The 26,350-nt window shown below is 36.4% G+C and overlaps 1 protein-coding gene across 4 annotated transcripts in view; it reads right to left on the reverse strand.

The window, feature by feature from the left end:
* TINAG (tubulointerstitial nephritis antigen) overlaps positions 1 to 26,350 on the reverse strand; it is a 107,561-nt gene that overhangs the window by 45,166 nt on the left and 36,045 nt on the right. For all 4 annotated transcript variants that reach the window (XM_042236865.2, XM_060403078.1, XM_004018735.6 and 1 more), the window contains exons 5-9: positions 25,671 to 25,794; positions 21,548 to 21,698; positions 18,400 to 18,580; positions 16,185 to 16,230; positions 12,666 to 12,789 (exon numbers count right to left, since the gene is read on the reverse strand). In XM_042236865.2, the coding sequence (XP_042092799.1) occupies positions 12,666 to 12,789; positions 16,185 to 16,230; positions 18,400 to 18,580; positions 21,548 to 21,698; positions 25,671 to 25,794 (626 nt within the window). The remainder of the gene's footprint in view (positions 1 to 12,665; positions 12,790 to 16,184; positions 16,231 to 18,399; positions 18,581 to 21,547; positions 21,699 to 25,670; positions 25,795 to 26,350) is intronic.

Below are 26,350 nucleotides of genomic sequence, written 5' to 3' on the forward strand. Positions count from 1 at the left end.
CAATGTTTTTGCATTGCCTATACTGATTATCACATATTTATTTCCATTTTCTAAGTAAGTGTTCATTGATCTGTCTACGACTTCGCCATTCATTCAGTCAGTTCAGTTCAGTCACTCAGTCGTGTCCGACTCTTTGCGACCCCATGAATCGCAGCACGCCAGGCCTCCCTGTCCATCACCAACTCCCGGAGTTCACTCAAACTCATGTCCATCGAGTCAGTGATGCCATCCAGCCATCTCATCCTCTGTCATCCCCTTCTCCTCCTGCCCCTAATCCCTCCCAGCATCAGAGTCTTTTCCATTCATTAAAAACCTCTAACTAAAATATCTGCTCAGAATGTAACAATTTGCCAGGGGTTAAACATAACATAGCATGAAATTTCAGGTTTACCATTCAGTTATTATTTAGAAAGGAAGAAGGGGAAAAAAATGAATGGGGAAAAACAAGAGGTGGCCCTAATAAAACTGCATAAAAAAAGGTCCAGTTGCACTTAGTGATTTGTGTTCCTGGAATCCTTTCTCTTTGTATGTTTAGAAAATATGAGAAATTATATTAGAATTTTAACTCTGAAGCATTATTTTTACTTTTTTAATGAAATATAGTTGATTTTATAATGTTATATTAGTAAAATGAGAGTTATATATATATATATTCTTTTCTTACATTCTCTTTCATTGTAAGTTATTACAAGGTGAAGCACTACTTTCATAATCTCTTTGGGGTAACTATCTTTAAGTGACAGATGAATAGATAAATAAATATATAAGATAGATAAGATAGATAGGCAGAAATCAAGTGTTTAGGACCTAAGAGAGGCTGAGTATTCCAAGATAATTAGGTGCTAACATATAAAATCCTGACTTAGTCATTCTACCACGATGTTCATAATCTATAAAATATTACCTCATTATTACATGGTAACTTTTTTCTCATAAACAGTAAAAATAAAACATTAAAGCTCTAAAAGGTAAGAAAAATAAGTTAGAGAATCATAAAAATCACAGAGATTAGAATCATCATGGTCTCTAGTCCAGTGATTTTTCTATTTTCTTTGAATCCATCAACTCTTTCTCATCATCAGACTGATCAAGTTTTCTGCCATCTTACTCATATCCTAAACCCCTTGCTTTTCCGATGCCTCATTGCACCCATTTGGAGAACTTTCTGTCTTTAATGAACTCATTTCTCTTTGCATCCACCAAAGTGCTGATTATAGCTGCAGAGATCATATATATGAGGGCAGAAGGTACCATCAGCAATGTAAGGCAATTCCTATTGGTTCCTGGGGCAACTCCCTCACCCAAATATCCAGAGGACCATTGCAAACCACCTCTATTCTCAAATTTCTGATCATTCATCCTCCCACCACCTCTTCCCTCTACAGTTAAACTCACCTGCTAATTCCTGGGGGTTAGAAAAAGAAAAGCAATCTGATAGGAATTTTCCTCAACTTACCACTACCTTTCATGTCAGAAGTTTCATTTAACCTCCTTTATTCCTTCTCTGATGATATAATAGACGTCACTCAGTCTTTCTCTAAGACAGATGTCTTCACATACTCTGGATCCCAAGCTTACAGTTTTCCAGTTTTCTCCAGATCTTACAATAACCACTTCTTAAAATATCCTCACTGGTTTCTACTCTTTCTATGCAGACTCATCATTTTCTAGCCAGTTATGAATATTAGCTTTCTCCCATGCCTTAGCCTCAGTCTGTCTTCCTTTTTTTGCTTTCCTTATTCTGTTCAGCACCATCCATCTTCATCCCTTGCCCCTACTATGACCTTGAGGTCCATATATCTACCTGCCTTCTCTGATATTTATCTGCATTTTTATGTCTCAAAGACATCTTGAAGTCACCAAGCCCAGTAGGGAACACCATGTCTCTATTTTATCATCCATTTCAATATTAAATCCACATCCAATCTTCCAGCTTTTCTCTTGAAATATTTTTTGACTCACACTTATTTTCTCAACTCTTCCACCATCTAAGTCCAGACCATTATCTTTTACTACAATTATCACCATTTGCCTTTTGTATCACATTCTTTATATTTATTGCTTTAACAATGCAATATTTTTTAAAAATACAAACATCATACCACTTTCATGTGTAAATCTTCAGTGACTTCCCTTTGCTCTTAAGGTCCTTAATGGAATACTTAGTATCTCTGACTAAACTCTACTACTGCTGCTGCTAAGTCACTTCAGTCATGTCCAACTCTGTGTGACCCCATAGATGGCAGCCCACCAGGATCCCCCGTCCCCAGGATTCTCTAGGCAAGAACACTGGAGTGGGTTGCCATTTCCTTCTCCAGTGCATGAAAGTGAAAAGTGAAAGTGAAGTCGCTCAGTCATGTCCGACTCTTAGCGACCCCATGGACTGCACCTACCAGGCTCCTCCGTCCATGGGATTTTCCAGGCAAGAGTACTGGAGTGGGGTGCCATTAATTCCTTGCTTTCCAAAATTCATCAAACACAACTTTCTTTGTGTTGATGTACTACTTTGTATCCTTCTGACCACAAGGACTTTACAAGAGCTAATCCCTTTGCCTGCTACTAAACAACTCATAAATCTTATCTCCTACTTTTTTTCCTCAAGAGTCTTTCTCAGATCTTCAAATCTAGATCAGGTATTATAATAAATCTTAAAACTTTCCACCCTGCCTTGTTAAATGTATCAAAACTTCCCATTTTTGAGTGTTTTTGGTTAATATATAGTTGCACTGTGAGGGCAAATGTTGTGTGTTTTTGTTTTTGTTTTCATTTTTCTTTTCATATCTGATACCTAGCACAACATGATGAAGAAGATGGGCTTTCTTTTAATGTTTGTTGAATATGTAAAAAAGAGACACGACTCATTCTGTGTCCAATTTTAAGTAACATCATGGATTTGCATCAAGCTTACAGAAATCTTTGACTTGGATTTTGAATAATTTACTCAAGCCAAATGCCTTCACAGTCATTTTTTGGAAATATGCCCAATTTCTATCAATTTGCAACATTTTAATGTATTTCAGTCAGTCAGTTCAGTCACTCAGTCATGTCTGACTCTTTGCGACCCCATGAATTGCAGCACGCCAGGCCTCCCTGTCCATCACCAACTCCTGGAGTTCACTCAGACTCACGTCCATCGAGTCCGTGATGCCATCCAGCCATCTCATCCTCTGTCGTCCCATTCTCCTCATGCCCCCAATCCCTCCCAGCATCAGGGTCTTCTCCAATGAGTCAACTCTTCACATGAGGTGGCCAAAGTATTGGAGTTTCAGCTTTAGCATCATTCCTGCCAAAGAAATCCCAGGGCTGATCTTCTTCAGAATGGACTGGTTGGATCTCCTTGCAGTCCAACGGACTCTCAAGAGTCTTCTCCAACACCACACTTCAAAAGCATCAATTCTTCAGCGCTCAGCTTTCTTCACAGTCCAACTCTCATATCCATACATGACCACTGGAAAAACCATAGCCTTGACTAGACAGACCTTTGTTGGCAAACTAATGTCTCTGCTTTTGAATATGCTATCTAGGTTGGTCATAACTTTCCTTCCAAGGAGTAAGCATCTTTTAATTTCATGGCTGCAGTCACCATCTGCAGTGATTTTGGAGCCCAAAAAATAAAGTCTGACAGTGTTTCCACTGTTTCCCCATCTATTTCCCATGAAATGATGGGAGCAGATGCCATGATCTTCGTTTTCTGAATGTTGAGCTTTAAGCCAACTTTTTCGCTCTCCTCTTTCACTTTTGTCAAGAGGCTTTTGAGTTCCTCTTCACTTTCTGCCATAAGGGTGGTGTCATCTGCTTATCTGAGGTTATTGATATTTCTGCTGGCTGCTTTTCAATATACTATCTAGGTTGGTCATAACTTTCCTTCCAATGAGTAAGAGTCTTTTAATTTCATGGCTCCAATCACCATTTGCAGTGATTTTGGAGCCCCCAAAAAGTAATGTATTTGGGGTTTTGTCTAGTCAAGGCTATGGTTTTTCCAGTAGTCATGTATGGATATGAGAGTTGGACTGTGAAGAAGGCTGAGTGGTGAAGAATTGATGCTTTTGAAGTGTGGTGTTGAAGAAGACTCTTGAGAGTCCCTTGGACTGCAAGGAGATCCAACCAGTCATTCTGAAGGAGATCAGCCCTGGGGTTTCTTTGGAGGGAATGATGCTAAAGCTGAAACTCCAGAAGTTTGGCCACCTCATGTGAAGAGTTGACTCACTGGAAAAGACTCCGATGCTGGGAGGAATTGGGGACAGGAGGAGAAGGGGACGACAGAGGATGAGATGGCTGGATGGCATCACGGACTCGATGGACGTGAGTCTGAGTGAACTCTGGGAGTTGGTGATGGACAGGGAGGCCTGGCATGCTGTGATTCATGAGTCGCAGAGTTGGACATGACTGAGCAATTGAACTGAACTGAACTGAATTTAATTTAATTTAAAAAACTGCAGTCCTCATTTATAATCTACTTGAAACATCTTTGTTATTTTTTCATCTGTTTTTCTTGGACTTTCTCAATGTTTGCTTTCCTTTTGGCCTCCACCTTCCAATTGTTTGCCTTTTCTCTCTGAGTCAATTTTTACATGTTAAAAATTTGATACTTTTGACCCCAAACACACAAACATACAAACAACATAAAAATTCTGGCCTTTCATAAACACAATTGTATTTGCCTAATAGCCATACATCAATTCATAGAATATAAATTTGATGAAGACCGTGTGTCTATTTTGTTCCCTGATATATCCTTAGCTTCTTAACAACACATCTGGAACATAGAAGTACTCAATAAAATATTTGCTGAATAAATAAACTTTCATAAAGCATTATTGAAGAACAGCAAAAATATGTCCTAAAATAATTTTTATTATTCTCTTTTGTAACAGAGAGATTATTCCTCAGTAAAATACTGTCCCATAAGCAGGGATGACAATGATTTATCCACATAAATTCCTGTAACTTTCTAAAATATATAGCTGCTACTTTTTTTTCATTTGAGTTTTAGTGGTAATTTCTGAAATCATATGCAAAAGTAAATGCCTTTAAGGTGCTACTTTATACTTCCAAATGAGGGTTTAAAGTTCATAAGTTTTGGTGGACAAAGACACAGGATGAGCTGTCACTCATACAGAGGACCATAACACAGAGACCACTGGCCACAATGAAAGTCTTAATTATCATATTCTTCATTGTGTGATACACTTTCACCCCACATTTTAACATCTCTAAGTTGAAATCAATCTAATGATCAATGGAGTTGCTTAGTTTAATTAGTAACATTTCATTTTTCTTATTATTGTTATTGTCATATAAAATAAGCCATGTTTCAAAATATCTGGTCTTTTTAATTCAATTAAATCCTTTCATGATCATAGTATTCAAAACAGAGGTTTTGGTAAGAAAAGAGAGAAGAGTAAACTAAAATGATGAGGAGTGAAGTGGACAAGAAGATCCAGGAGGAGAAAAAGGGAAAAAAAGTACCAACTAGAAAAGGATTATCATGAGGGCTGTGAGGATGTCTAATACTATGCTTCAGAGTACTTTTGAAATGAGAGTCCTTATATGAAATCTTTCAGCCAGACAAAGCTTCCTAATGGAGCAGTGGCTGTGAGGAGACAGAGCACCCCAGGTGTAGCAATTAACACAAAACATCTTCTGAACACTGGCAGAGGACCCCAGACATCCAGAAAGGCAAACCAACATCTTTGGAATGAGTCCATGAATCTCTTTGGGTGTTCTTGGCTGTTGAGAGCTGTTTCACCATTAATCTAGAGGCTTTGTCTTCTGTGCAGTGTGGCCTGAGAAGTCTTAATGCTATTGTAAGGAGTCAGGTCTGAATCCCAGAGGCAGGAGACTTAAATCTAGTACTTTGGACCTTCAGAGAACTCCTCACCACATGGAACATTAATAGGCAAGAGCCCACCCAAAGTGCTCCAACTCAACACAGACCAAGCACCACCCAAAAGCCAGCAAGCTATAGTTCAGGATGGCCCATACCAATCCTTCAGCAAAACATGAGCACAACTCTGCACATCAACAGGCAGTCTGCCCAAATCCATATTGAACCCACAGATACCCCAAAACACACTACTGGACACAGCACTACCCTCCAGAAAGACAAGATCCAGCTCCATCCACCTGGACACAGGCACAAGTCCCTCCAACCAGGAAACCTTCACAAGACACTGTTCCCAACCTACCCATGGGGGATAGACTCCACAATTAAGAGGAACTACAACCTTCCAGCCTGCAGAAAGGAGACCTCAAACTCAATAAATTAAACCAAATGAAAAGACAGAAATAAACAGCAGATGACGGAACATGGTACAAAGCTACAAGACAAAACAAGCAAGGCAGAAATAGGTAGTCCACCTGAAAGAGAATTTAAAATAATGATAGAAAGATGATTTAAAATCTTGAAAGCACAATGGAGGCACAGATAAGTAGACTGGAGGTAAGTTCAAGAAGATGCAAGAAATGTCTAACAAGGACTAGAAGAATTACAAAATAATCAACAATGAACAATGAAATAACTGAGCATGAAAATATACTGGAGGGAACCAACAGTAGAGTAACTGAGATGGAAGAATGGATAAGTAAGCTGGAAGATAGAATGGTGGAAATACCTGAAGCAGAGTAGGAAAAAGAATAAAAAGAAATGAGGACCACCTCAGAGACCTCTGGAACAACATTAAGCATCCCAACATTCAAATCATATGTGTCCTAGAAGAAGAAGGCAAAAGGAAAAGGCATGAGAAAATATTTGAAGAGATTATAATTGAAGGTTTCCCTGAAATGGAAAGGAAATAGCCACCCAAGTTCAGGAAGCCCAGAGTCCCATACAGGATAAATCCAAGGAGAAACACCAAGACACATATTAATCAAACTAATGAAAATTGAACACAAGAACAAATATTAAAAGCAGCAAGGGAAAATCAACAAATAACATACAAGAGGACCCCCATAAAGCCAACAGCTGACCTTTTTATATCAAGTGATGAAAGCAGAAAAACTACAACCAAGATTATTTTATTCAGCAGGGATCTCATTTAGATTTGAAGGAGAAATCAAAAGCTTTAAAGACAAACAAAAGTTAAGAGAATTCAGAACCACCAAACCAGTTCTTCAATAAATGCTAAAGGAACTTCTCTAGACAAGAAACATACAAAGAAAGGCTTATAAAAACAAATCCAAAACAATAAAGTAAATGGTAACAGGATGATATTTATCGATAATTACCTTAAATGTAAATGGGCTAAATGTTCCAACTAAAAGACACAGATTGGCTGAATGGATACATAAAGAAGACCCCTATGTATGCTGTCTACAAGAGATCCACCTGAGACCTAAGGAGACATACAGGGAGTGAGGAGCTGGAAAAAGATATATCATGCAAATGGAAATCAAAAGAAAGCATGAGTAGCAATACTCATATCAGATAAAATAGACTTTAAAATAAAGACATTTATGAAACAAAGAAAGACACTACATAATGATCATAACTGACATATTGTTAGCCAGACTCATCAAGAAAAGAAGGGAGAAGACTAAAATTAATAAAATTAGAAGTGAAAAAGGAGGAGTTATAACAGACAACACAGAAATACAAAGGACTGTAAGATCCTACTATGAGCAACTATATCCCAATAATATGGACAACCTGGAAAAAATCGGCAAATTCTTAGAAAAGTATAGCCTTCCAAAACTGAACCAGGACAAAGTAGAAAATATGAATAGGCCAATTACAGACACAGAAATCAAAACTATAATAATAAAAAAAAATCTTCCAGTAAACAAAGACTCAGAGACCTTCAAAGGTGAATCCCAGCAAAAGTTTAAAGAGCTAACACCTATCCTACTCAGACTCTTCCAGAAAATTTCAGAGGAAGGAAAACTCCCAAACTCACTCTGTGAGACCAGTAACACGCCAGTGCCAAAACCAGACAAATACGCCACAAGAAAAGAAAATTATAGGCCGATATCACTGATGAACATTTATGCAAAAATTTTCAACAAAATTCTAGCAAACAAAATTCAACAGCACATTAAAAAGATCATGAATCATTACCAAATGGGCTTTATCCCAGGGATGTAAGGATTCTTCAATATATGCAAATCAATCGATTTGAGACACCATATTAACAAACTGAAAGATTAAAACCGTATGATTATCTCAATGGATGCAGAGAAAACTTTTGACAAAATTCAGTACCAATCTATGATAAAACTCTCCAGAAAGTAGGAACAGAAGCAACCTACCTCAAGATAATAAAGGCCATATATGACAATTCCACAGCAAATATTATTCTCAATGGTGAAAAATTTAAAGCATTTCCTCTAAAATCAAGAACAAGACCAGGGTGCCCACTCTTGCCACTCTTGTTCAGTGTAGTTTTGGCAGTCCTAGCCACAGCAATCAGAGAAGGAAAAGAAATAAAAGGAACCAGACTGGAAAAGAAGTAAAACTCTCACTGTTTGCAGATGACATGATTCTTTACAAAGAAAACTTTAAAGATGTCACCAGAAAATTACTAACACTAATCAAAGAAAGTAGCAAAGTCAAAAAGGATACAAAGTTAATACACAGAAATCGCTTGCACTCCTATACACTAACAATGAAATATCAGGAGAAATTAAGGAAACAATCACTTTCACCATTGTGGCAAAAAGAATAAAACACCTAGGAATAAACCTACCTAAAGAGACAAAGCACAGACATCAGTTTGCCAACAAAGGTCTGTATAGTCAAAGATATGGTTTTTCCAGTAGCCATGTACTGATGTGAGAGTTGGACCATAAAGAAGACTGAGTGCCAAAGAACTGATAGGCAATTCCTATCAAACTATCAGTGATATTTTTCACAAAATTAGAACAAATCATTTTACAATTTTCACGGAAACAAAGAACACCTCAAATAGCCAAAGCAATCTTGAGAAAGGAGATTGGAGCTGGAGAAATCAATCTGCCTGACATCAGACTATACTAAAAAGTGACAGTCTTCAAGACAGTATGGTACTGTCACAAAAAAAGAAATATAGACCAATGGAACAAGATAGAAATTCGGAGAAAAATCCATGCACCTATGGGGACCTTATCTTTGATGAAGGAGGCAAGAATATACAATAGAGAAAAGACAGTATCTTCAATAATTGGTACTAGGAAAGTTGAGGAACTACATGTGAAAGAATGAAATTAGAACACCTCTTAACACCATACACAAAAATAAACTCAAAATGGATTAAAGACCAAAAAATATAAAACTTTTAGAGGAAAATTTAGGCAGAACACTCTTTGACATAAATGACAGCAAGATCGTCTATGACCCACCTCCTAGAATAATGGAAATAAAAGCAAAATAAACAAATGGGACCTAATTACACTTAAAAACTTCTGCACAATGAAGGAAACTATAAGCAAGGTGAAAAGACAACTCTCAGAAAGGGAGAAAATAATAACAAATGAAACAGCTGGCAAAGGATTAACTCCAAAATATACAAGCTGCTCATGTGGTTCAATACTAGGAAAACAAACTATCCAATCTAAAAAAGGGCAGAAAAACTAAACATACCTTTTTTCAAAGAAAATGTACAAATGGCTAACAAACACATGAAAAGATGCTCAACACTGCTCATTATTAGAGAAAGGCAAATCAAATCTACAATGAGCTATCACCTCATACCAGTGAGACTGGCCACCATCAAAAAATCCGCAAAGAATTGCTGGAAAGGATGTGGAGATTAGGGAACTCCCTTACATTGCTGATAGGAATATAAATTGATACAGCCACTACAGAGATTCCTTTAAAAACTAGGAATAAAATCACCATTTGACCAAGCAATACCCCTTCTAGACATATACCATGAGGAAACCAAAACTGAAAAAGACACATATACCCCAATATTTATTGCAGCAATGTTTACAATAGCTAGGATGTGGAAGCAACCTAGATGTCCATCAACACATGAATGGATAAAAAAGCTATGGTACATATATACAATGGAAACTACTCAGCCATGAAAAGGTACATATTTGAGTCCGTTCTAATGAGGTGGATGAACCTAGAGCCTATTATATGAGGGAAGTAGGCCAGAAAGATAAAAATAATATCATCTATTAATCCTTATAAATGGGATCTACAAAGATGGTGCTGATGAATCTACTTGTAGGGCAGCACTGGAGATGCAGACATAGAGAACAGACTTATAAACAAGGGTGAGGGGAGGAAGGAGAGGGTGAGATGAGTGGAGAGAGAAGCATGGACGCATATACTCTATAGTATGAAAAGTAGATAGCCACTGGAAATTTGCTGTATGATTCAGGAATAAACTGGGGCTCCATAACCACTTAGAGGGGCGGGAAAGAGTGGGAGGTGGGAGGGAGGTTCAAGAGGGAGGAGACACATGTACACCTATGTCTAATTTATGTTGATGTATGGCAGAAATCAAACCAGTATTGCGAATCAATTATCTTTCAATTAAAAATAAAAATAAAATAGGAATAAAGCTATCATATGACCCAGCAATTCCACTACTGGGCATAGGCCCTCAGGAAAGCATACTGAAAAAGGCACCTGTACCCCATTATGCATTTGAATCAGTTCTAATGAGATGGATGAACCTAGAACCTATTATACAGAATGAAGTAAGTTAAAAAGAGAAAGACAAATGCTGAGTATTAGCACATATGTATGGAATCTGGGAAGATGGAACTGATGATCCTATTTGCAGGGCAGCAAGGGAGACGCAGACATAAAGAACAGACTTAGGGTCACAGTGGGGGAGGAAGAGGGTTGGAGAGAGTAGTATTAAAACATGTACATCACCATATGTAAAACAGATAGCCAGTGGGAATTTGCTATATGATGCAGGGACCCCAAAGCAGGTGCTCTGTGACAGCCTGGAGGGGTGGGGTGGGGAGGAAGGTGGGAGCGAGGTTTAAGAGGGAGAGGACAAATGTCCACCGACGGCTGATTCAGCCTGCTGTGCGACAGAAACCATCACAATATTGTAACGTAATAACCTTCCAGTTAAAAACAAAATAAAATGATGAGGAGCAAGGGAATTTAAGTGTTTATCTATCTACCTACTGTAAATATATAAAAGTATATATATATGTGTGTGTACAATACATATGCAATATATATATGTATGTAGTATATATAAAAGAGCATAAGCATATATGTAATATATATATAATGCCATGCATATGGAAATACACCACTTTTATCACCTTATACTGTAATCGCTTGTGACTGTCTCTACTTTATTCCCTAAACTCCTTAAGAACAGGACTATGTATTAATCTTCCTTGTATTCCTCAGCGATGGGCATTTGATAGAAGTTTAAATTCATTAAGTACAAGTGAGTTAAATCTAATAGCTTCGTGTTTGACAAATTCATAGCAAATAAAATTTGATGCAATAAATTTGTAAGGTATTTCTGAGAAGTACACTACGTTCTCTGATAAGGAACATTAACTTACTTGGGTTATTTGATTACTCTCTAATTCACTGATGCATTAATTTTCTGAATACAGTAATTACCAAATCAGGAATTACTAATAGAGAAATGAATAAAAATCTACTGCCTCAGGGCATTTAACAATTCCCAAGGGCCCGAACATATTTCTGAAAAATAAACAAAATCTCCAAAAGTTATTTGCTCACTAGCAGAATTCGCCTTGCTAATTGTCACACATGTGAGATAAATTTTTAAGTGTCTCAATCTTTTAGGAGTTTATAAAAGTGAACACATTATTTCAATTGACACACTCAATATGGAAAATATACAAACAGTGCAGAGTGATTAATACAAACACATTAATATTGTCCAACCCCAGCATGAACAAATTTAGGAGTAGAATGAAGAAAACATCAGCAAGGCAGGAGAGAGATAATAAAGAATCAGTTCTAGTCAATCAAGAAAGGGTCCACATCAAGGTTGCCATTTCCAGAGTTCTCTGAATAATAAGAAAGATCATTTCAATCACCCAGTGTGTGGGAAAAATGTTTCCAAATCATGACTATTACCAGGGGAAACAAAAATTGATAATGAAACATACATAGGAAGGAGATTTAGAAGAAACAGGACTTTCAAACTGAAGGGAAATGGAATTCGAGTGGCACTGAATCCCCAGTTCCAGTAGCAGGATAAATGAATTTATTACTCCGTTTGCCTTTCTGAAAAGTCACTGAACAGCTAAGAATGGAAAAACAAAGTAAAACAAGACAAGTTTTCACAATTCTCACATAGATTTAAACAAATAATTTTACATTGAATAAAGGAGATCTTACCCTGTCTTCCTGCTTAATCTCTACCATTTGTAATTCCATCCAAAACCTTCTCCCCACATCCTAGCACACCTTGGTTTTGCACACTTTCCTTGATCATCCCATATGTAGAATTCCAATAATCTATTTCATTGCCCTTAGAACAGGTTCTTAGGATGGATTCCCAAGTAAATGAGAGACATGCTTTGGTACCTTTCCTAAAATAATGGGTTGATTTTTCACTGGATTTTAAAATAATGACTAAATAATGTCAAGGTTTTATAATTTTTAATTTGTATGAGAACCTCTCATACCAAGAGGAATTCTGGCACCCAAATGCACTACATAATCTATTTTCAATTTTATTTTCAAGAAGTATTAAATGAAGACTTTTGAGAAATCACCTTACCCAGTGAGCTTGACTGCATGTGTCCGAAACTTTTGATATTTTTCTGAGTCTTCATTTGTGCTGGTAATGTGTCTATATATCCCTGTCTTATAATTGAAGAAATCCTCATGAACTTGCATTATAGCTAAAATAAAACCCAACAGGATAAATGACATGATTTTAAATCATTATCTTAAAAAAAAACTTCAGAAATTCTTACAGAACAGTCAACAAGTAAATTACCAGGGGTAGAATCTTGCAGGAATTTTGCAGTTCAGCTTAATTTTCTTTCCTACTTAATTGACTGAAACATTTCCTAGTTCTCTTATAAAAGTATCTTTTAGCTACTTAGCATATTACTCAAAGTCACGTTATACATTTAGAACTCGATCTTTTTTGACAGAAGCACTATTATCAGGAGCTGAATCCTTGAAGGAAACCCACAACACTCACTGGTGATCACTATTTCTCCATTAACCTTGGGCTTCTCCACCAGTCCCTTAAAATTCCAATTAAGCTATCAGTGAAGGGTGAACCTAACAGGGTTTAAAGTAATTGTCCTTCCTCCTTAGAAGTAAATACAAAAGTTTCCTTGGTACGTTTGAATAAAAAGTAAACCCTTAGCAAAAGAATACTCTGGCAAGATTGCATCCCTCCAGCTTTCGGGGAGCTAAGCCAATAGTGTATTCTTCAGAAAGGAAGAGCTTATATTTTATAAAACTCTTCTTTCTTCCCTCACCTAGATTATTTCTTTTTCTTTTCTGTATTGTGGCTGTTTTATTGAAAGGCTTGAGCAATTTACGGTGAATACTTTAAACTTCTCCTCTAGAAGACATGAATTGAAAGCATTTTTATTTGGGCTAGTTACAAATACCTGGACAATTGTGCAACATGCTTGTCTTAGTTTGATGTGAATTTTAGAAAAAATAAGAAAGAAAGCCACTAACATTTGACAGATCCTAAAATGAAGCTTCTCCTCCAAAGTCAAGTATTACTTTTGATTTCTACTTTTTATCTCATTTTTTAAGGTTGCATGCCTTTTCTGATGGTGTCCGAACATTCATAAAAGAGATGAAATCTTTATTTACTTGAACAAACGTTTCCATAAGATTAGGAATTTATATAACTGTACTCTATTCAGCTCTTTGCTTTTGTCCTCTTTCCCGCACCTAAACTTCTTTTTAATTCTACAGATTTTAGAAGAATGCACACAGTACTATTTATTCATCATTCCATCACATTTTACATTCAAAGGCAAAGGGGGAAAAGTTGTACATTAGCACTGGCGACAACATGCAGACAGCCATGTTGCATCTACAGCAAGATGAGGCAACCGCATTTATAACCGTGAAAATATTGCTATCGGCAATCTCTCCCATAGAGCTACTGACTCCATTAGCATTCAAAGCACCATGAATAAAAAGTACTCTTCAACGCAGAAAAATACCCTCCCCAACTAAAGAAACATGAATGAGATGCCATGACAATTAACTTGAAGATGGATTCCTCCTTGAGTTTCTGACACCAAACAGACCTGATGATCTAACTGCATAAGCTACCATAGTGCAATTTTACTTTTGGAAAACCACACAAATTTATTACACTGTACCCACACACGAGGGTAGGATACTGAGCTGTCTTCTGCTCTTGGTTCAGCCTGGCAGGAGGAAAGTTCTCAACAAACCTTGGTTCCATGATGCTGAATAATTTGAACTTCAACTTTATTATTTTCAAATTTTACCTCTTTATTTTTGATTCAGTCTGCAAAATTCATGAATACTTAAGTATCTGACCATTAAATAAACATAAGATATTCTCAATTTTCAATCATTATGCTGCAGATTTCTTTTAACTGATTAAAAGCATGAGAGAGAACGCATATAAGAATTAAAGATTTTTAAATTAAAAAATAAATAAAAACGGAAAAAAAAATAAAAGCATGAGAGAGAAACTTTAAACAGTAATATAATGATTTAAAGACTCAAAGAGGTTTACAAAATTTGACCAAAGTCATTTAAGTAGCAAATGTCAAAGCTGGAATTTCAAATTCAACCTTGACTTCAAATGCCTGGCTTCCTTCAAGTTTATCACACAAACTCTAGTTAATGAAGGATATATTTAAATTACACATTAATTCCCTACTGTTTTTCTAGCCTTCAAAGATTACACAACTGAAAGGAGAAAAAAAAATTCTTTTTATTCATTTCAGGTTTTGTGTATGGCCCCAGGATTTTAAAAACTGAATTCAGGCCCTGTTCAGAATAAGCTTTGGTTTCTCAATAAATGTTAAGCGATGATAAAGATCAATAAAAGTCTTTCCAACACAATTTTTAAATCTGTTGTTCCTATTATCTGTTGAACCAATATTGATTAGGCCGGCATTCAGAAACACAAAAATACATATAACCAATAGTTCCCTGGGTGTACATCAAATGTTTTCAATTTAATTTTGGTTTGTTTAACCTAATTATTTTATTTATTTATCAATTCCACTGTATTGATAATATTAATATATTTTTGGACTCTTCAGTATTCACAGCCTGAATTTCTATTTTAGGCCTCACTGGTTTTGTTCTTCCAAGCATTTCAAGGCAATCTTTAATACTGGAAATATACACTGTGAACTTACTTTTATTCATACCATTGGTGCAAAATAAATTCCAATAGATAGCAGAGGAACTGTGTATGAGATATAATATCTTCATATTAAATCAAAGGACATTTTATAAATTAGTATATGATTTCCTTATTGATTTTAGTTTACTATCCATAACACATTTTCAAAATAGCTCAAAATGGAAAGCATTTTATAAAACACAAAAATCATCCTGGTTTATTTGATTTCTTTTGAGCTCATAGGAAAAGGGAAGTGTCTACTTTTTTTCTATTGCTAAACCTTCATTTTTTTACAATCCATTATCTAATCCATTTAAACTGAAGTGAGAAGATTTTTAACACTATGTATGAGTCAAATATAACTAAACAATCAAACAAGCTCTCAGTATTTCCTGTTTGAATGTCTTTTGGGTCCATGATCACTTTGTATAGACTAAGCTGACTTTCATCCAATGTGTCAATACCATTTATTCAACAATTCAATTTATGAATGAGTCTGTCTTCTTCAAGAACAAGAGGAGCTAATGAGGCTATTCGGTGAGCATATCTCCTATAATTACATTGGTCTTGCAACCATTGAATCTTTAAGAATTATCTAAAAGCAAAAGATATCTATCATTTATTAAGCTCTTTATATAGGAGCTAAATGCAATGTTGTTTATTAAAGGAATAAATAAGACACAATCATATTTCATCCAAGCTTACCTTGTGCGCATGCTAAGGCATTTCAATCAAGTCCGACTCTTTGCGACTCTATAGACTGTAGCCTTCCAGGCTCCTCTGTCCATGGGATTCTCCAGGCAAGAATACTGGAATGGATTGCCATGCCCTCCTCCAGGGGATCTTCCCGACCCAGGGATCAAACCCATATCTCTTATATCTCCTGACTGACAGGTGAGTGCCACCTGGGAAGCCCAAGCTTACCTTGAACTGGTCCATTTTGCATGATTTCTCTCATGATCTCAGTTTCCTGGAGGGAAAAATATCAGTGAACACCGTTATTGTTGTCAGAGTACACTACACCTATTGGTTGGTCTGTAATGTTAGGGGCTGTACAATCAGCTTAGGAATTATGGAACCCAGTGTGCCTTGACAACTTGCAATTTACTCTTAATCATACTTTGAAATACTTGCATGTGAATCTCCACATTGGTGAATTTGTTAAAGACAAGGCACGCGCATGTTTCATTGACTCGTACCACTGGCAATATTTTGGAATGAAGAGAAAATATAATAATTTTTATGGTCAAAAAGAAAAAATTAAATAAAACACTGTTTTATCAGTGGAAAGTAGTGTCATCTCCATTCTTCGGACCACAACAGTGATCCCAGATGATTATTTTGTGAGGTTCCTCAGTTTTAGCATACAAATATTTCTCTGTTTTAATCCACTGTGTAATGCAACTTTTAGGAATGAAGAAGTTCATTCACATATGCACTTTGATTAGAGTACATCCCAGAAACTAGGACAAAAACAAATATTAACCCTGCACCAGTCCTCAAGATATTTCCATTTTGGTGGAGTAGACAGACAATCACATAACTAATTGCTAAGTAACATAACTATGAAATACTAAGTACCATAACTAATCATGATATACTAAGCTCGACTATAGAGACAAGCACAAATACCGTGGATGCAAACAAGAACGGGACATTGATTCTGCCTAGAAGTCAAGAAAACGTCTCAGGGAAGATGAAGTTTTGACCTACTTCTTTGACATGGAAGTTGGTGGGATAACCACTGGTGTGAGAGGAATCATCACCCAGCTAAGTAGAAGCAAAGAGGGCCTGGCGCATGTGGGGAGCAGACAGCGGTCAGTTTATGAGGAACATTATGGGCAGGTGGGGAATGGGTAGGTTGGTTGGACATGAGTCCAAAAAGCAGTAGATCAGAACCAAGCCATGAAGGACCTGTACGTCATGGTAAGAATGTTGAACTGTATTCTACAGATAATTGGAAATCGCTGAAGCTTCAAACAGTCTGAAAGTGAGAATGTCTGGGTGACACTGATAAGATGGAGTAAAATTCTCCCAGAATTTTAACATGACAAACTGGAATCCAGGGGAGTCTTTTTCCCACCATGACTATTTCCATTTCAAGTATTTTGTGGAGTAAGGCAAAGGATGAATAAAATAAGCTAATACCACCAAAAGGTCAATGAAAAAAGGTTTGCTTTAGCTTTTATCTGTCAACTATGTATATATGTATGTGTGTATAGGCTTTCCTGGTGGCTCAGCCAGCAAAGAATCCACCTGAAATGCAGGAAATGCAGATTCAATCCCTGGGTCAGGGAAATCCCCTAGAGAAAGAAATGGCAGCCCACTCCAGTATTCTTGCACGGAGAATCCCATGGAAAGATGAGCCTGGCAGGATCACAGAAGAGTCCATGGGGTTGCAAAGGAGCCAGATCCAACTTAGCAACTAAACCACCATTTACTTTATATACACATATATACATGTGTGTTATATAACAAACAGAATTCTAAAACTCTATTCCATTATATACATCTGTGTCTCTTTTGCTGTCTCGCATAGAGGGTTATCATTACCATCTTTCTAAATTCCATATATATGTGTTAGTATACTGTATTGGAATGGACTTTTAGTCTCTGTGGGAGAGGGAGAGGGTGGGATGATTTGGGAGAATGGCATTGAAACATGTATACTATCAGGTAAGAAACGAATCGCCAGTCTATGTTCGATACAGGATACAGGATGCTTGGGGCTGGTGCATGGGGATGATCCAGAGAGATCATATGGGGTGGGAGGTGGGAGGGGCGGTTCAGGACTGGGAACTCATGTACACCCATGGCTGATTCATGGCAATGCATGGTAAAATCAATACAGTATTGTAAAGCAAAATAAAGTAAAAATAAAAATTAAAAAATAAATAAATAAAACTCTATTCCCAAGGAAATTTTAAAATTTAAGGCAATCATTTGCACAGATAATATTACAAAGATCAAAAATTATACCCAAATTGGAAGTCATTAATAAACACTTCAATAATATCAAAAATTATATCTGAAAGTATAGTATTATTTTAGAATATACTTGTTTATAAATAGTTTTATTAACAGTAGTATATATTTTTGAGAAAGGTAACCACTAAGAAGTTTTGCAATTCCGACTTACATTGGAAGAGACCCTATATGGAGGAGAACACTGGTAGATCCTATTGGATTTCTCAATGCTGTTGGGACATGGTGTGGTGGCATGCCGTTTTCCCCGTCCATCAGACCTACTTGCCATGGCGCAGCCATTGTTGGTAGCATTTTGGTCCTTGAAAAGTGGATAGCATGCATGGGATACCAGTCTATGAGGAGTAAGCAAAGAAGTAAATGTAATACTTAGGAAATGCAGTAATGACCTATCTCCATACGGTTTTACTGATTTACATATTTGTAAATCTTTCTGGCTACTTACATATAAGTTTCAGGACACTGAACATAGTCGTTCAATCATATGAACTCTTTCCCCGCCCCATTCCTATATCTTCATTATAGCTCTTTTCATGGTAAGGCATTTAATTTTAAATATAGCAGTGTGTACATGCCAATCCCAAACTCCCAATCTATCCCTCCCTCTAACCCTTGCCCTCTGGTAACCATAATTTTTTTCTCTAAGCCTGTGAGTCTGTTCTGTTTTATAAATAAGCTTATTTGTATCAATTCTTTTTAGGTTCTAAAACCTTGTTCAAATCCATTCTAATAAAGACATTTATCTACCAAATAGAATTTTGTGAAGATGAAAAGCAATGATTAATAAAATAACTCCTTAAGTCTTCATTTATAACTATAATATAAAAAGCCAAATAGATAGCCAAAGGAAATTTGCCGTATGAATCAGAGAACTCGAACTGGAGCTGGGGAGGGAAGAAGGAGGGAGTTTCAAGAGGGACATATGTATACCTATGGCTGATTTATGTTTGGCAGAAACCAAAACAATACTGTGAAGCAATTATCCTTCAATTAAAAACAGATAAGTTAAAAAAGCGAAATTTAATATGAAAAAGAACAGGTTTTATCACATTCAGATGGAGTATTCTGATAAATTATATGTTTTAGAATTAAGTATTTTTATATTTTTATTGTTATAAATACCTTCTCATAGGACTTCAATTATTATGTGCTTATAATTCATGATCCTTCAAGAGAAATTGTATATACTACTACAGTATTGACGTTAATAAGATAGAAAGTTATCAGATATATACATTATACAAATGATCAAAGAATTTTGGTTTCTGATTTTGAAACTGAACATAGAAAAATACAAATTATTTGGATCCAAATCTAACACAATTCATTGAGTATGGAAGCAGACGATAAGGAAAATAAAACAGTGAATTTATTTCATGGATAGTTGATGTTCAGCTGGCCATAGAATTATAGTCCTAGGATTGCCTCAAGGAAATTCAACAGTGTGAAAAAAGTGAGAGAATCTGAGTAAGGAGCATGATGAAAGCTAAGCTACTTTCACAAAAGGTACCAGTGGATTACTTGGGGATAATAAGTACTATGGATTGAGGTGTATCACCCTAAATTCATGACTTTAAGCTCTAATCACCAATGCAATGGCATTTAGAGATGGGAACTTGGAAAGATAATTAGCTTCTTTTTGTGTGCGGTAATATAACTTTATTTAAACCAGTAGTGAAAATATTCACATTCTTGAAAAATATACTAGGCTGGAAACAAACCATGATTATCAGATCATCCATGAGCAAGGTAAGATTATGGACAAAATTTTCAGAAAGAACGCATATAATTCACAATATATATATGAATTAGCACTTTCTTTCCAGAAAATGTTTCCTTATGCTAACTTTTCACATCTCCCTACAAAACTTCTGCTCCATATAAGTTTAGTTATTCTTTATTCATTCACTTTTCTCTCCTTTTCAAACATTTGTGAGCTTTACTTTTCAACCATAGATTTATCTTTCTGTATACAGATTATCTATATTATCTCTATATATAGATATATAGTTATATCAGTATAGACAGATAATTAGCTTTAAATTAAGTCATGAGGGTGGGACCCTCATGCTGAGATTAGGACCCTGATAAGAGGAACAGAGATGTCTCCCTCTGCGAGTGGGGACTCAGTAAGAAGGCAAGCCAAGAGGAGGGGTCTCACCAGAAAGTGATTTGACTTTGAGCGCCTTGATTGTGAACTTAGCTTCCAGAAATTAAAACTCTGTGGTTTAGGCCAGAGTTTATGGTGTTTTGGTATGTTAACCTGAGCAGACTAATACAAGGAGATTTAATTGGCCTTCAATGTTGTTATATTTTTAAGCTCCTAAAGGGCTTTAACTTTTATTCTAGTAAAATAATACAAACAGAAGCTGACTGAGCACTATTAAATCAGGAAGGTATTAGCCAAAGTTGCCCATTCTAATCACCATCTTATTAGCAAAGCATTAGATACAAATTTTAAAGAACTTTATAAATACATAACACCCAGTCTCTTATAGCACACCCAGAAATGCATACATCTCAATTAAAAGATACTTTATTGCTAAAAAAATATTAACCATCTGAGCCTTTAGTGGGTCATAACTTTTTGCAATAGGAATATCAAGTCACCATGGTGGTGGTTTAGTTGCTAAGTCATGTCCAACTCTTGTGACCCTATGGACTGTAGCCCGCCAGGCTCCTCTGTCCAGAGCACTCAGTGGATGAGGGCAGCACATACATCAACTGTTAGTTATCAGCTGCTATTTCCTTTGCCTAATAACTCAGCTTTTAAGTAGCTCTTACAGTAAACACAGGGAGCTGCATGGATATCAGACTACACGAGAGTAAAGAAATGCAACCTGCATCGTCTCATCAGATGGAATTAATGGTGACAATGATGTTGATGAGTTGGGGCAACTATACAGCATGTCTTTATATCATCCCTCTGGGTCTTAGGCTAATCTCCCCCTGGCATCATCTATCAATCTGCCTGGGGAACTCAGAGTCTCGAGATAAGTTCAACTCTACCCCCACTGTGGGACTCTACAACCATTCGGCTCAGAACCACAAGAAGACAGTGCTTACTTGTCTCCATTAACTTAGCTAGAAAAGTATACATTTTTTCAAACAGTTGTTGCTGATAGCTTATAACTTCAGTAGATACCAAACAGAGAATATATTTAAATGAAATTCCTGTGTTTATATAGATGCAGCATATATATTTGTAGGGTTCGGAGAAAATGCAAAATGTTTTTTCCCCTTATTCTAACCCAAGCAGCACTCTTAAGAATCCTAGAGATGCATGTTGGGGAGCTATTTACCCACGTTTTCTCAGGTACCACCAAGCCCTATCAACACTTCCGCTGTTGCATCCATGGCGCTTCTTGGCACAGCAAGAGATCAAATTCTGAGGGGACAGGTTGGCGGTGTATCGACCTTGGGACTGAATTGCTATGCGGTCAGCTGCCACACCTGCCTCAAAGAGAATATTAATTAATATTCAAATGACATATAATATTGCCAAAATTTGCATAGCCCTTTTTGTCTGAATCATTAAACTAGTCTCTGAAACTTAATGGAACTTAAAGGCCAAATGCGATGCATATTCCAACACTCTCAACCATGTCATAATTTCAGTCATAGTTTATGTCCGGGTTTGGCATTGCTGCATTATGTCACCATCTTCAAAGTCTGTTCTAGTTCCTTGTTCTTTTCATGTTCTATATACTTCTGAAGTCTTCATTAAGTAACCTGTCAAGTGAAACACCTTACTAGCAAGAGTCATATCTTGCTTACATTTGTATCACCTGTATTTAAAATGTGTGTGTATGAATATATATAATGAATATATATATTCATTATATAATAAATGTAACTAACCTGAGGCAATCAGAAAAGCTAATCACAGAAATATTCATTGAAAATGTATCCATGTTAACCTGATATAGTGGAGTAAATTAAATTTTGGTTTTAAAATTAATTGAGACTAGCATGAATCTACATTATAAACTATCACTAATTAATACTTATGTATGGAATCTAGAAAGATAGTACAGATGAACCTACTTGCAGGGCAGGAACAGAGATGCAGACATAGAAAACAGACTTGTAGATACAGTTAGGAGGAATCAAAGAGGGGGACAAATTGAGAGAGTAGGATTAACGTACGTACACTACCATGAGTGAAATAGATAACTGTGGAAAGATGCTGTGTAACACAGAGAGCTCAGCTCCTTGCTCTGTGATGACCTAGAGGGCTGGGATGCGGGGATGGCTCAAGAGGGAGGCGATACATGTATCGCTGATTCATTCACATGTAGCTGATTCATTCTACGGTACAGCAGAAATCAACAAAATTCTGTAAAGCAACTAAACCCTGATTTTAAAAATTATCAAAAAGCTATATAGCACACTTTTGTGCTTATAATTTTCTTGAAGATCATGTTCCTAATCTCAGTAGATGTAGAATTCACCTTGTTTTATGTATATGCCTACCCTTTGTGACTGGAACATTCTCTTTGTTTGAATAATTCCCTAGAATGGCTGTTGTTAATGTGTGTTCCTTTCCCCAGCACACATTTGTTCACCACCTGCTAGGTGGCAGGCACAAGACTAAGCAGTAGAAAGTGCAACAAAGAACAAAATCAAGTCATCATCCTGACCTCATAGAATGATAGACTGGGGAAACTAATCAACCAGTAGCAGAAAACTATATGTGTGAGCATTTTGATCATGCGACCATGATAATGTGTGGAGATCACAAGAAAATTGGAGTCAGTGACATTTTGGTACAGACTTTTGTTGTTGTTGGAGACCTGATATAGTCTTCTTCTTAGTCTGGGACTCACTTTTGATTAAAGGAAGCACATTCATAACCTTTTTCTACCTATCCACTTTTCTCAGAAGTTATAGTTTTTACTCATCAAAATTATCTGTGTACTGGAACCCCTCACGGTGCTAGTGCAGAATTATTAAACTAGCGCTGAAATAAATTCTTTAAAAATAATGCCTTTGTATATGTATTTCTGTATACGTATTTATAAAACATAATTACAGCACATATGCAATTCTGTAGTGTAATTGCTGGCATATTTTAGATGCTCAGAGTGTGTTGGATCTATAACCTCCTACTTGCTTCTCACTTCCCATGTATTTTGTGCTAGGATATATTTCACAGGAGCAAAAATCATTATACCTCCATCTCTCTGTCTCAAGAAAATAATTCCCTGTTTCATAACAGAAAATAGGAATTCCTGATGCTTTGACTTTCAGTACAAGGGCTCAGAATCAAGTATTCCCGTAACCACTCTCCGGTTCATAAAAGCCTTTCACATACAATACTGAAGGAGTCAGGAACCTGCCTCTGGGCTCACTTCTGGGACTTCTTGCCTTTCACTTAGGGCAGTCACTTCTTTTGTTTGTGCCTCTTTTATAAAAGCAAAGGCTTGAAAATGGGGACTTCTACCTTCCCTTCCAGCCCCATGAATCTGTAGATTCCAACCAAAGGATAAGAGCTTTAAATTCTAGTGATATTCAACATGTTGCTCTTATTACAGGCATTCCTGAATCTCAGTGAAGGTTTAATCCAAATTCTCTTGAAATACTTAGCAAAGGTCAGAAGATTTAAGAATGACTCAGTTCAACAAATTGTTTTCTGCTCTTTATATGAAAACTTTCACCGAGCTTTACCTCTGAGACTCACACTGCTATTTTTCCTGCTTAATTTATTCCTCTCCAAGTTTGCTCTGCAGCAGACATCACCCCTACCATTCGGAACTCCTTCGCCTCTTAGCTTCTGACATCTTGCTTAAAGTTTATTTAGCTATATAACCATATTTTTATATGTGTGGATTGTCTTCTTTATCCCATTTTATACTTTTTAGCTTCTTTGAAAGACAGCTTTTCTCATTGTAACTACTGCTATATTGACTATGCAGGATACAAAACTGACATCCGTTAGGCAGAGGACAGATGGACTTAGCCTTGTGCTGAGGCCGTCTATGGGACTGTAATCAATGGACTCCAAAAAAACAGAGCCCAGATCAGCTTAGCAAGTTACTCTCAGTATTTCACAGCAAATATCTTTCCTAAGACATCTTCAGAAATGCTGGTCTAGCTTAAAGTAAAATTATTACATATCCCTTAGGAGGTGTAATACATTAACCATATAAACATAAAACGGTAAACGATGTATCTGATTAAATCTGTCCCCATCCATTTGAAACAAGGCTCAAAGAGATTCCCATGCCAGAGAATGTTTACCCGGAGGGAATAAGCATTACCATAGAAGTAACAGATGGAGATGCTCCAGGGGGAGCTCAACCAGATGCATCTTTTCTAGAACAAACTGGCTTATTCTATGAAGTGATGGTATTTAGAGAAAGTATCAGCACTCCTCTGTCCTACGAAGTGCCACCCTTCAGAGCCTAGGAAGCTATTTCATGATGCATTCGGTACTTAGTCTGTTTTTAAGGACTCTTGGAATTATTTCTAAGCATAGAGCACAGTTTTATGAAACTGATCTTTGAGAGTAGACAATGTGGTATGAGGTCTAATTGTTATAATACAATCAACACATTTTGAGGATACTTTGGAGGCCAAATCTTGGAATTAACCTGAGTACTGATGTCCTGGCTCGTGAAACTGTATGAAGTAGCTGTAACAGACGTATGTCATCCCTCACACTGCTTTTAATGAACTTTTTTTAAGTCTTTACTGAATTTTTTTACAATATTGCTTCTGTTTTACATTTTAGTATTTTAGCCAAAAGACATGCTGGATCTTAGCTCTCCCACTAAGGATCAAACCCACACCGTTTTCACTGGAAGGCAAAGTCTTAACCACTGAGCCACCAGGAAAGTCCCTCCTTACACTTTTAAAGTAATTTGGAAACTACTCTTGTTAGAAGATCAGTTGTATCACTGTAGAGTCAGAATCTACAAAACTGATTTTATCTAAAATGAAATCCATTATCCATTAATCCACTATCACTAAGTTCTGAAGTCTCTACATCAAATATATTAATTTCATAATTAAATATATTTCTGCAGATCTAATCAAGAGAAGAGAATATAAGAATTATTTGTCTGTATAACATACTTATTAGTATTGCAGATAGTACTATGGGTAAAGAAGAATCTTATACTCTTCTCATGATCTGCCCTTAACTCTCAAAGAACAAACAAATTTTGGCAACTTTTCTCTGTTGCTCTTTTGATCTACTCTCTATTTAAAATTAGTCTGTGATGATAAAGACCAATTTCAGAGTAAAAATGGATTTTTATTTAATCTTCAGGCTGCTTTCTCTGGTCAAAGTAAGATTTTATTTTATTGACCAAGTGATAATATTTAAATGTTCTAAATTAAAAATCCTTTTAATTACTATCCCAGGGTCTAGAGTAAAAGGGAGAATTTGTAAGGAAGTAATTAAAATGACTTTATTACTTGCAGTGGAAAAAGCCCAGGATGCAGCACAATTTTTCTGATCCAAAGGGCCATGGGTCCATCCAGGCCATTTGTAAGATGCAATAAAGAATTCTGGAAGATCAGTCGTTTCAGCTAAAGAAGCCTAAAGAAGAAAAAGAAGCAATGTGTCAGAGTTTTTCCAATTTATCCCAATAACCATTATAAGAAATCCCCATGCCCTGTTATAAAGTTTTTTTTTTTAATTTTGTACATTCAGCTGTTCTGAATGACATTTCTTAAATGTATTATCTATGTAACATATCTATTTCACTCTATGTTTAAAAATAGCAATTCAATGTGGGGAATCATAACATAGTACAAAATTGAAAGAATACATAGAATGTGTTTTCTCGGTTACTATATAATGCAATAATTTTGGCCACTGTTTTTGTTGCTATTTGCTGCGATTTAGGTGATGGGATAAAAGTGTCAAATTCTCAAGTAGATTGTGGTAGAGTGTCTGCCTGAAAACTCGAAGAGCAGTGCCATAGAAATCCTAGAAATCTGGGTGGTTTTTGATTCTTATGCCATCAGATTGGCCACACTGCAGAATCTTGGAGTTGGAGCAGAATAAGTTTGCTTCTCTGAGTAAATCGTTTCAGAGATATAGACACATTCTCAAAGTCTTTCTACCTGGGACAGAAATATATCTACCTTAT

Source organism: Ovis aries, chromosome 20 (genome assembly GCF_016772045.2).
Source record: "Ovis aries strain OAR_USU_Benz2616 breed Rambouillet chromosome 20, ARS-UI_Ramb_v3.0, whole genome shotgun sequence".
In the NCBI taxonomy this organism is placed as follows: domain Eukaryota; kingdom Metazoa; phylum Chordata; class Mammalia; order Artiodactyla; family Bovidae; genus Ovis; species Ovis aries.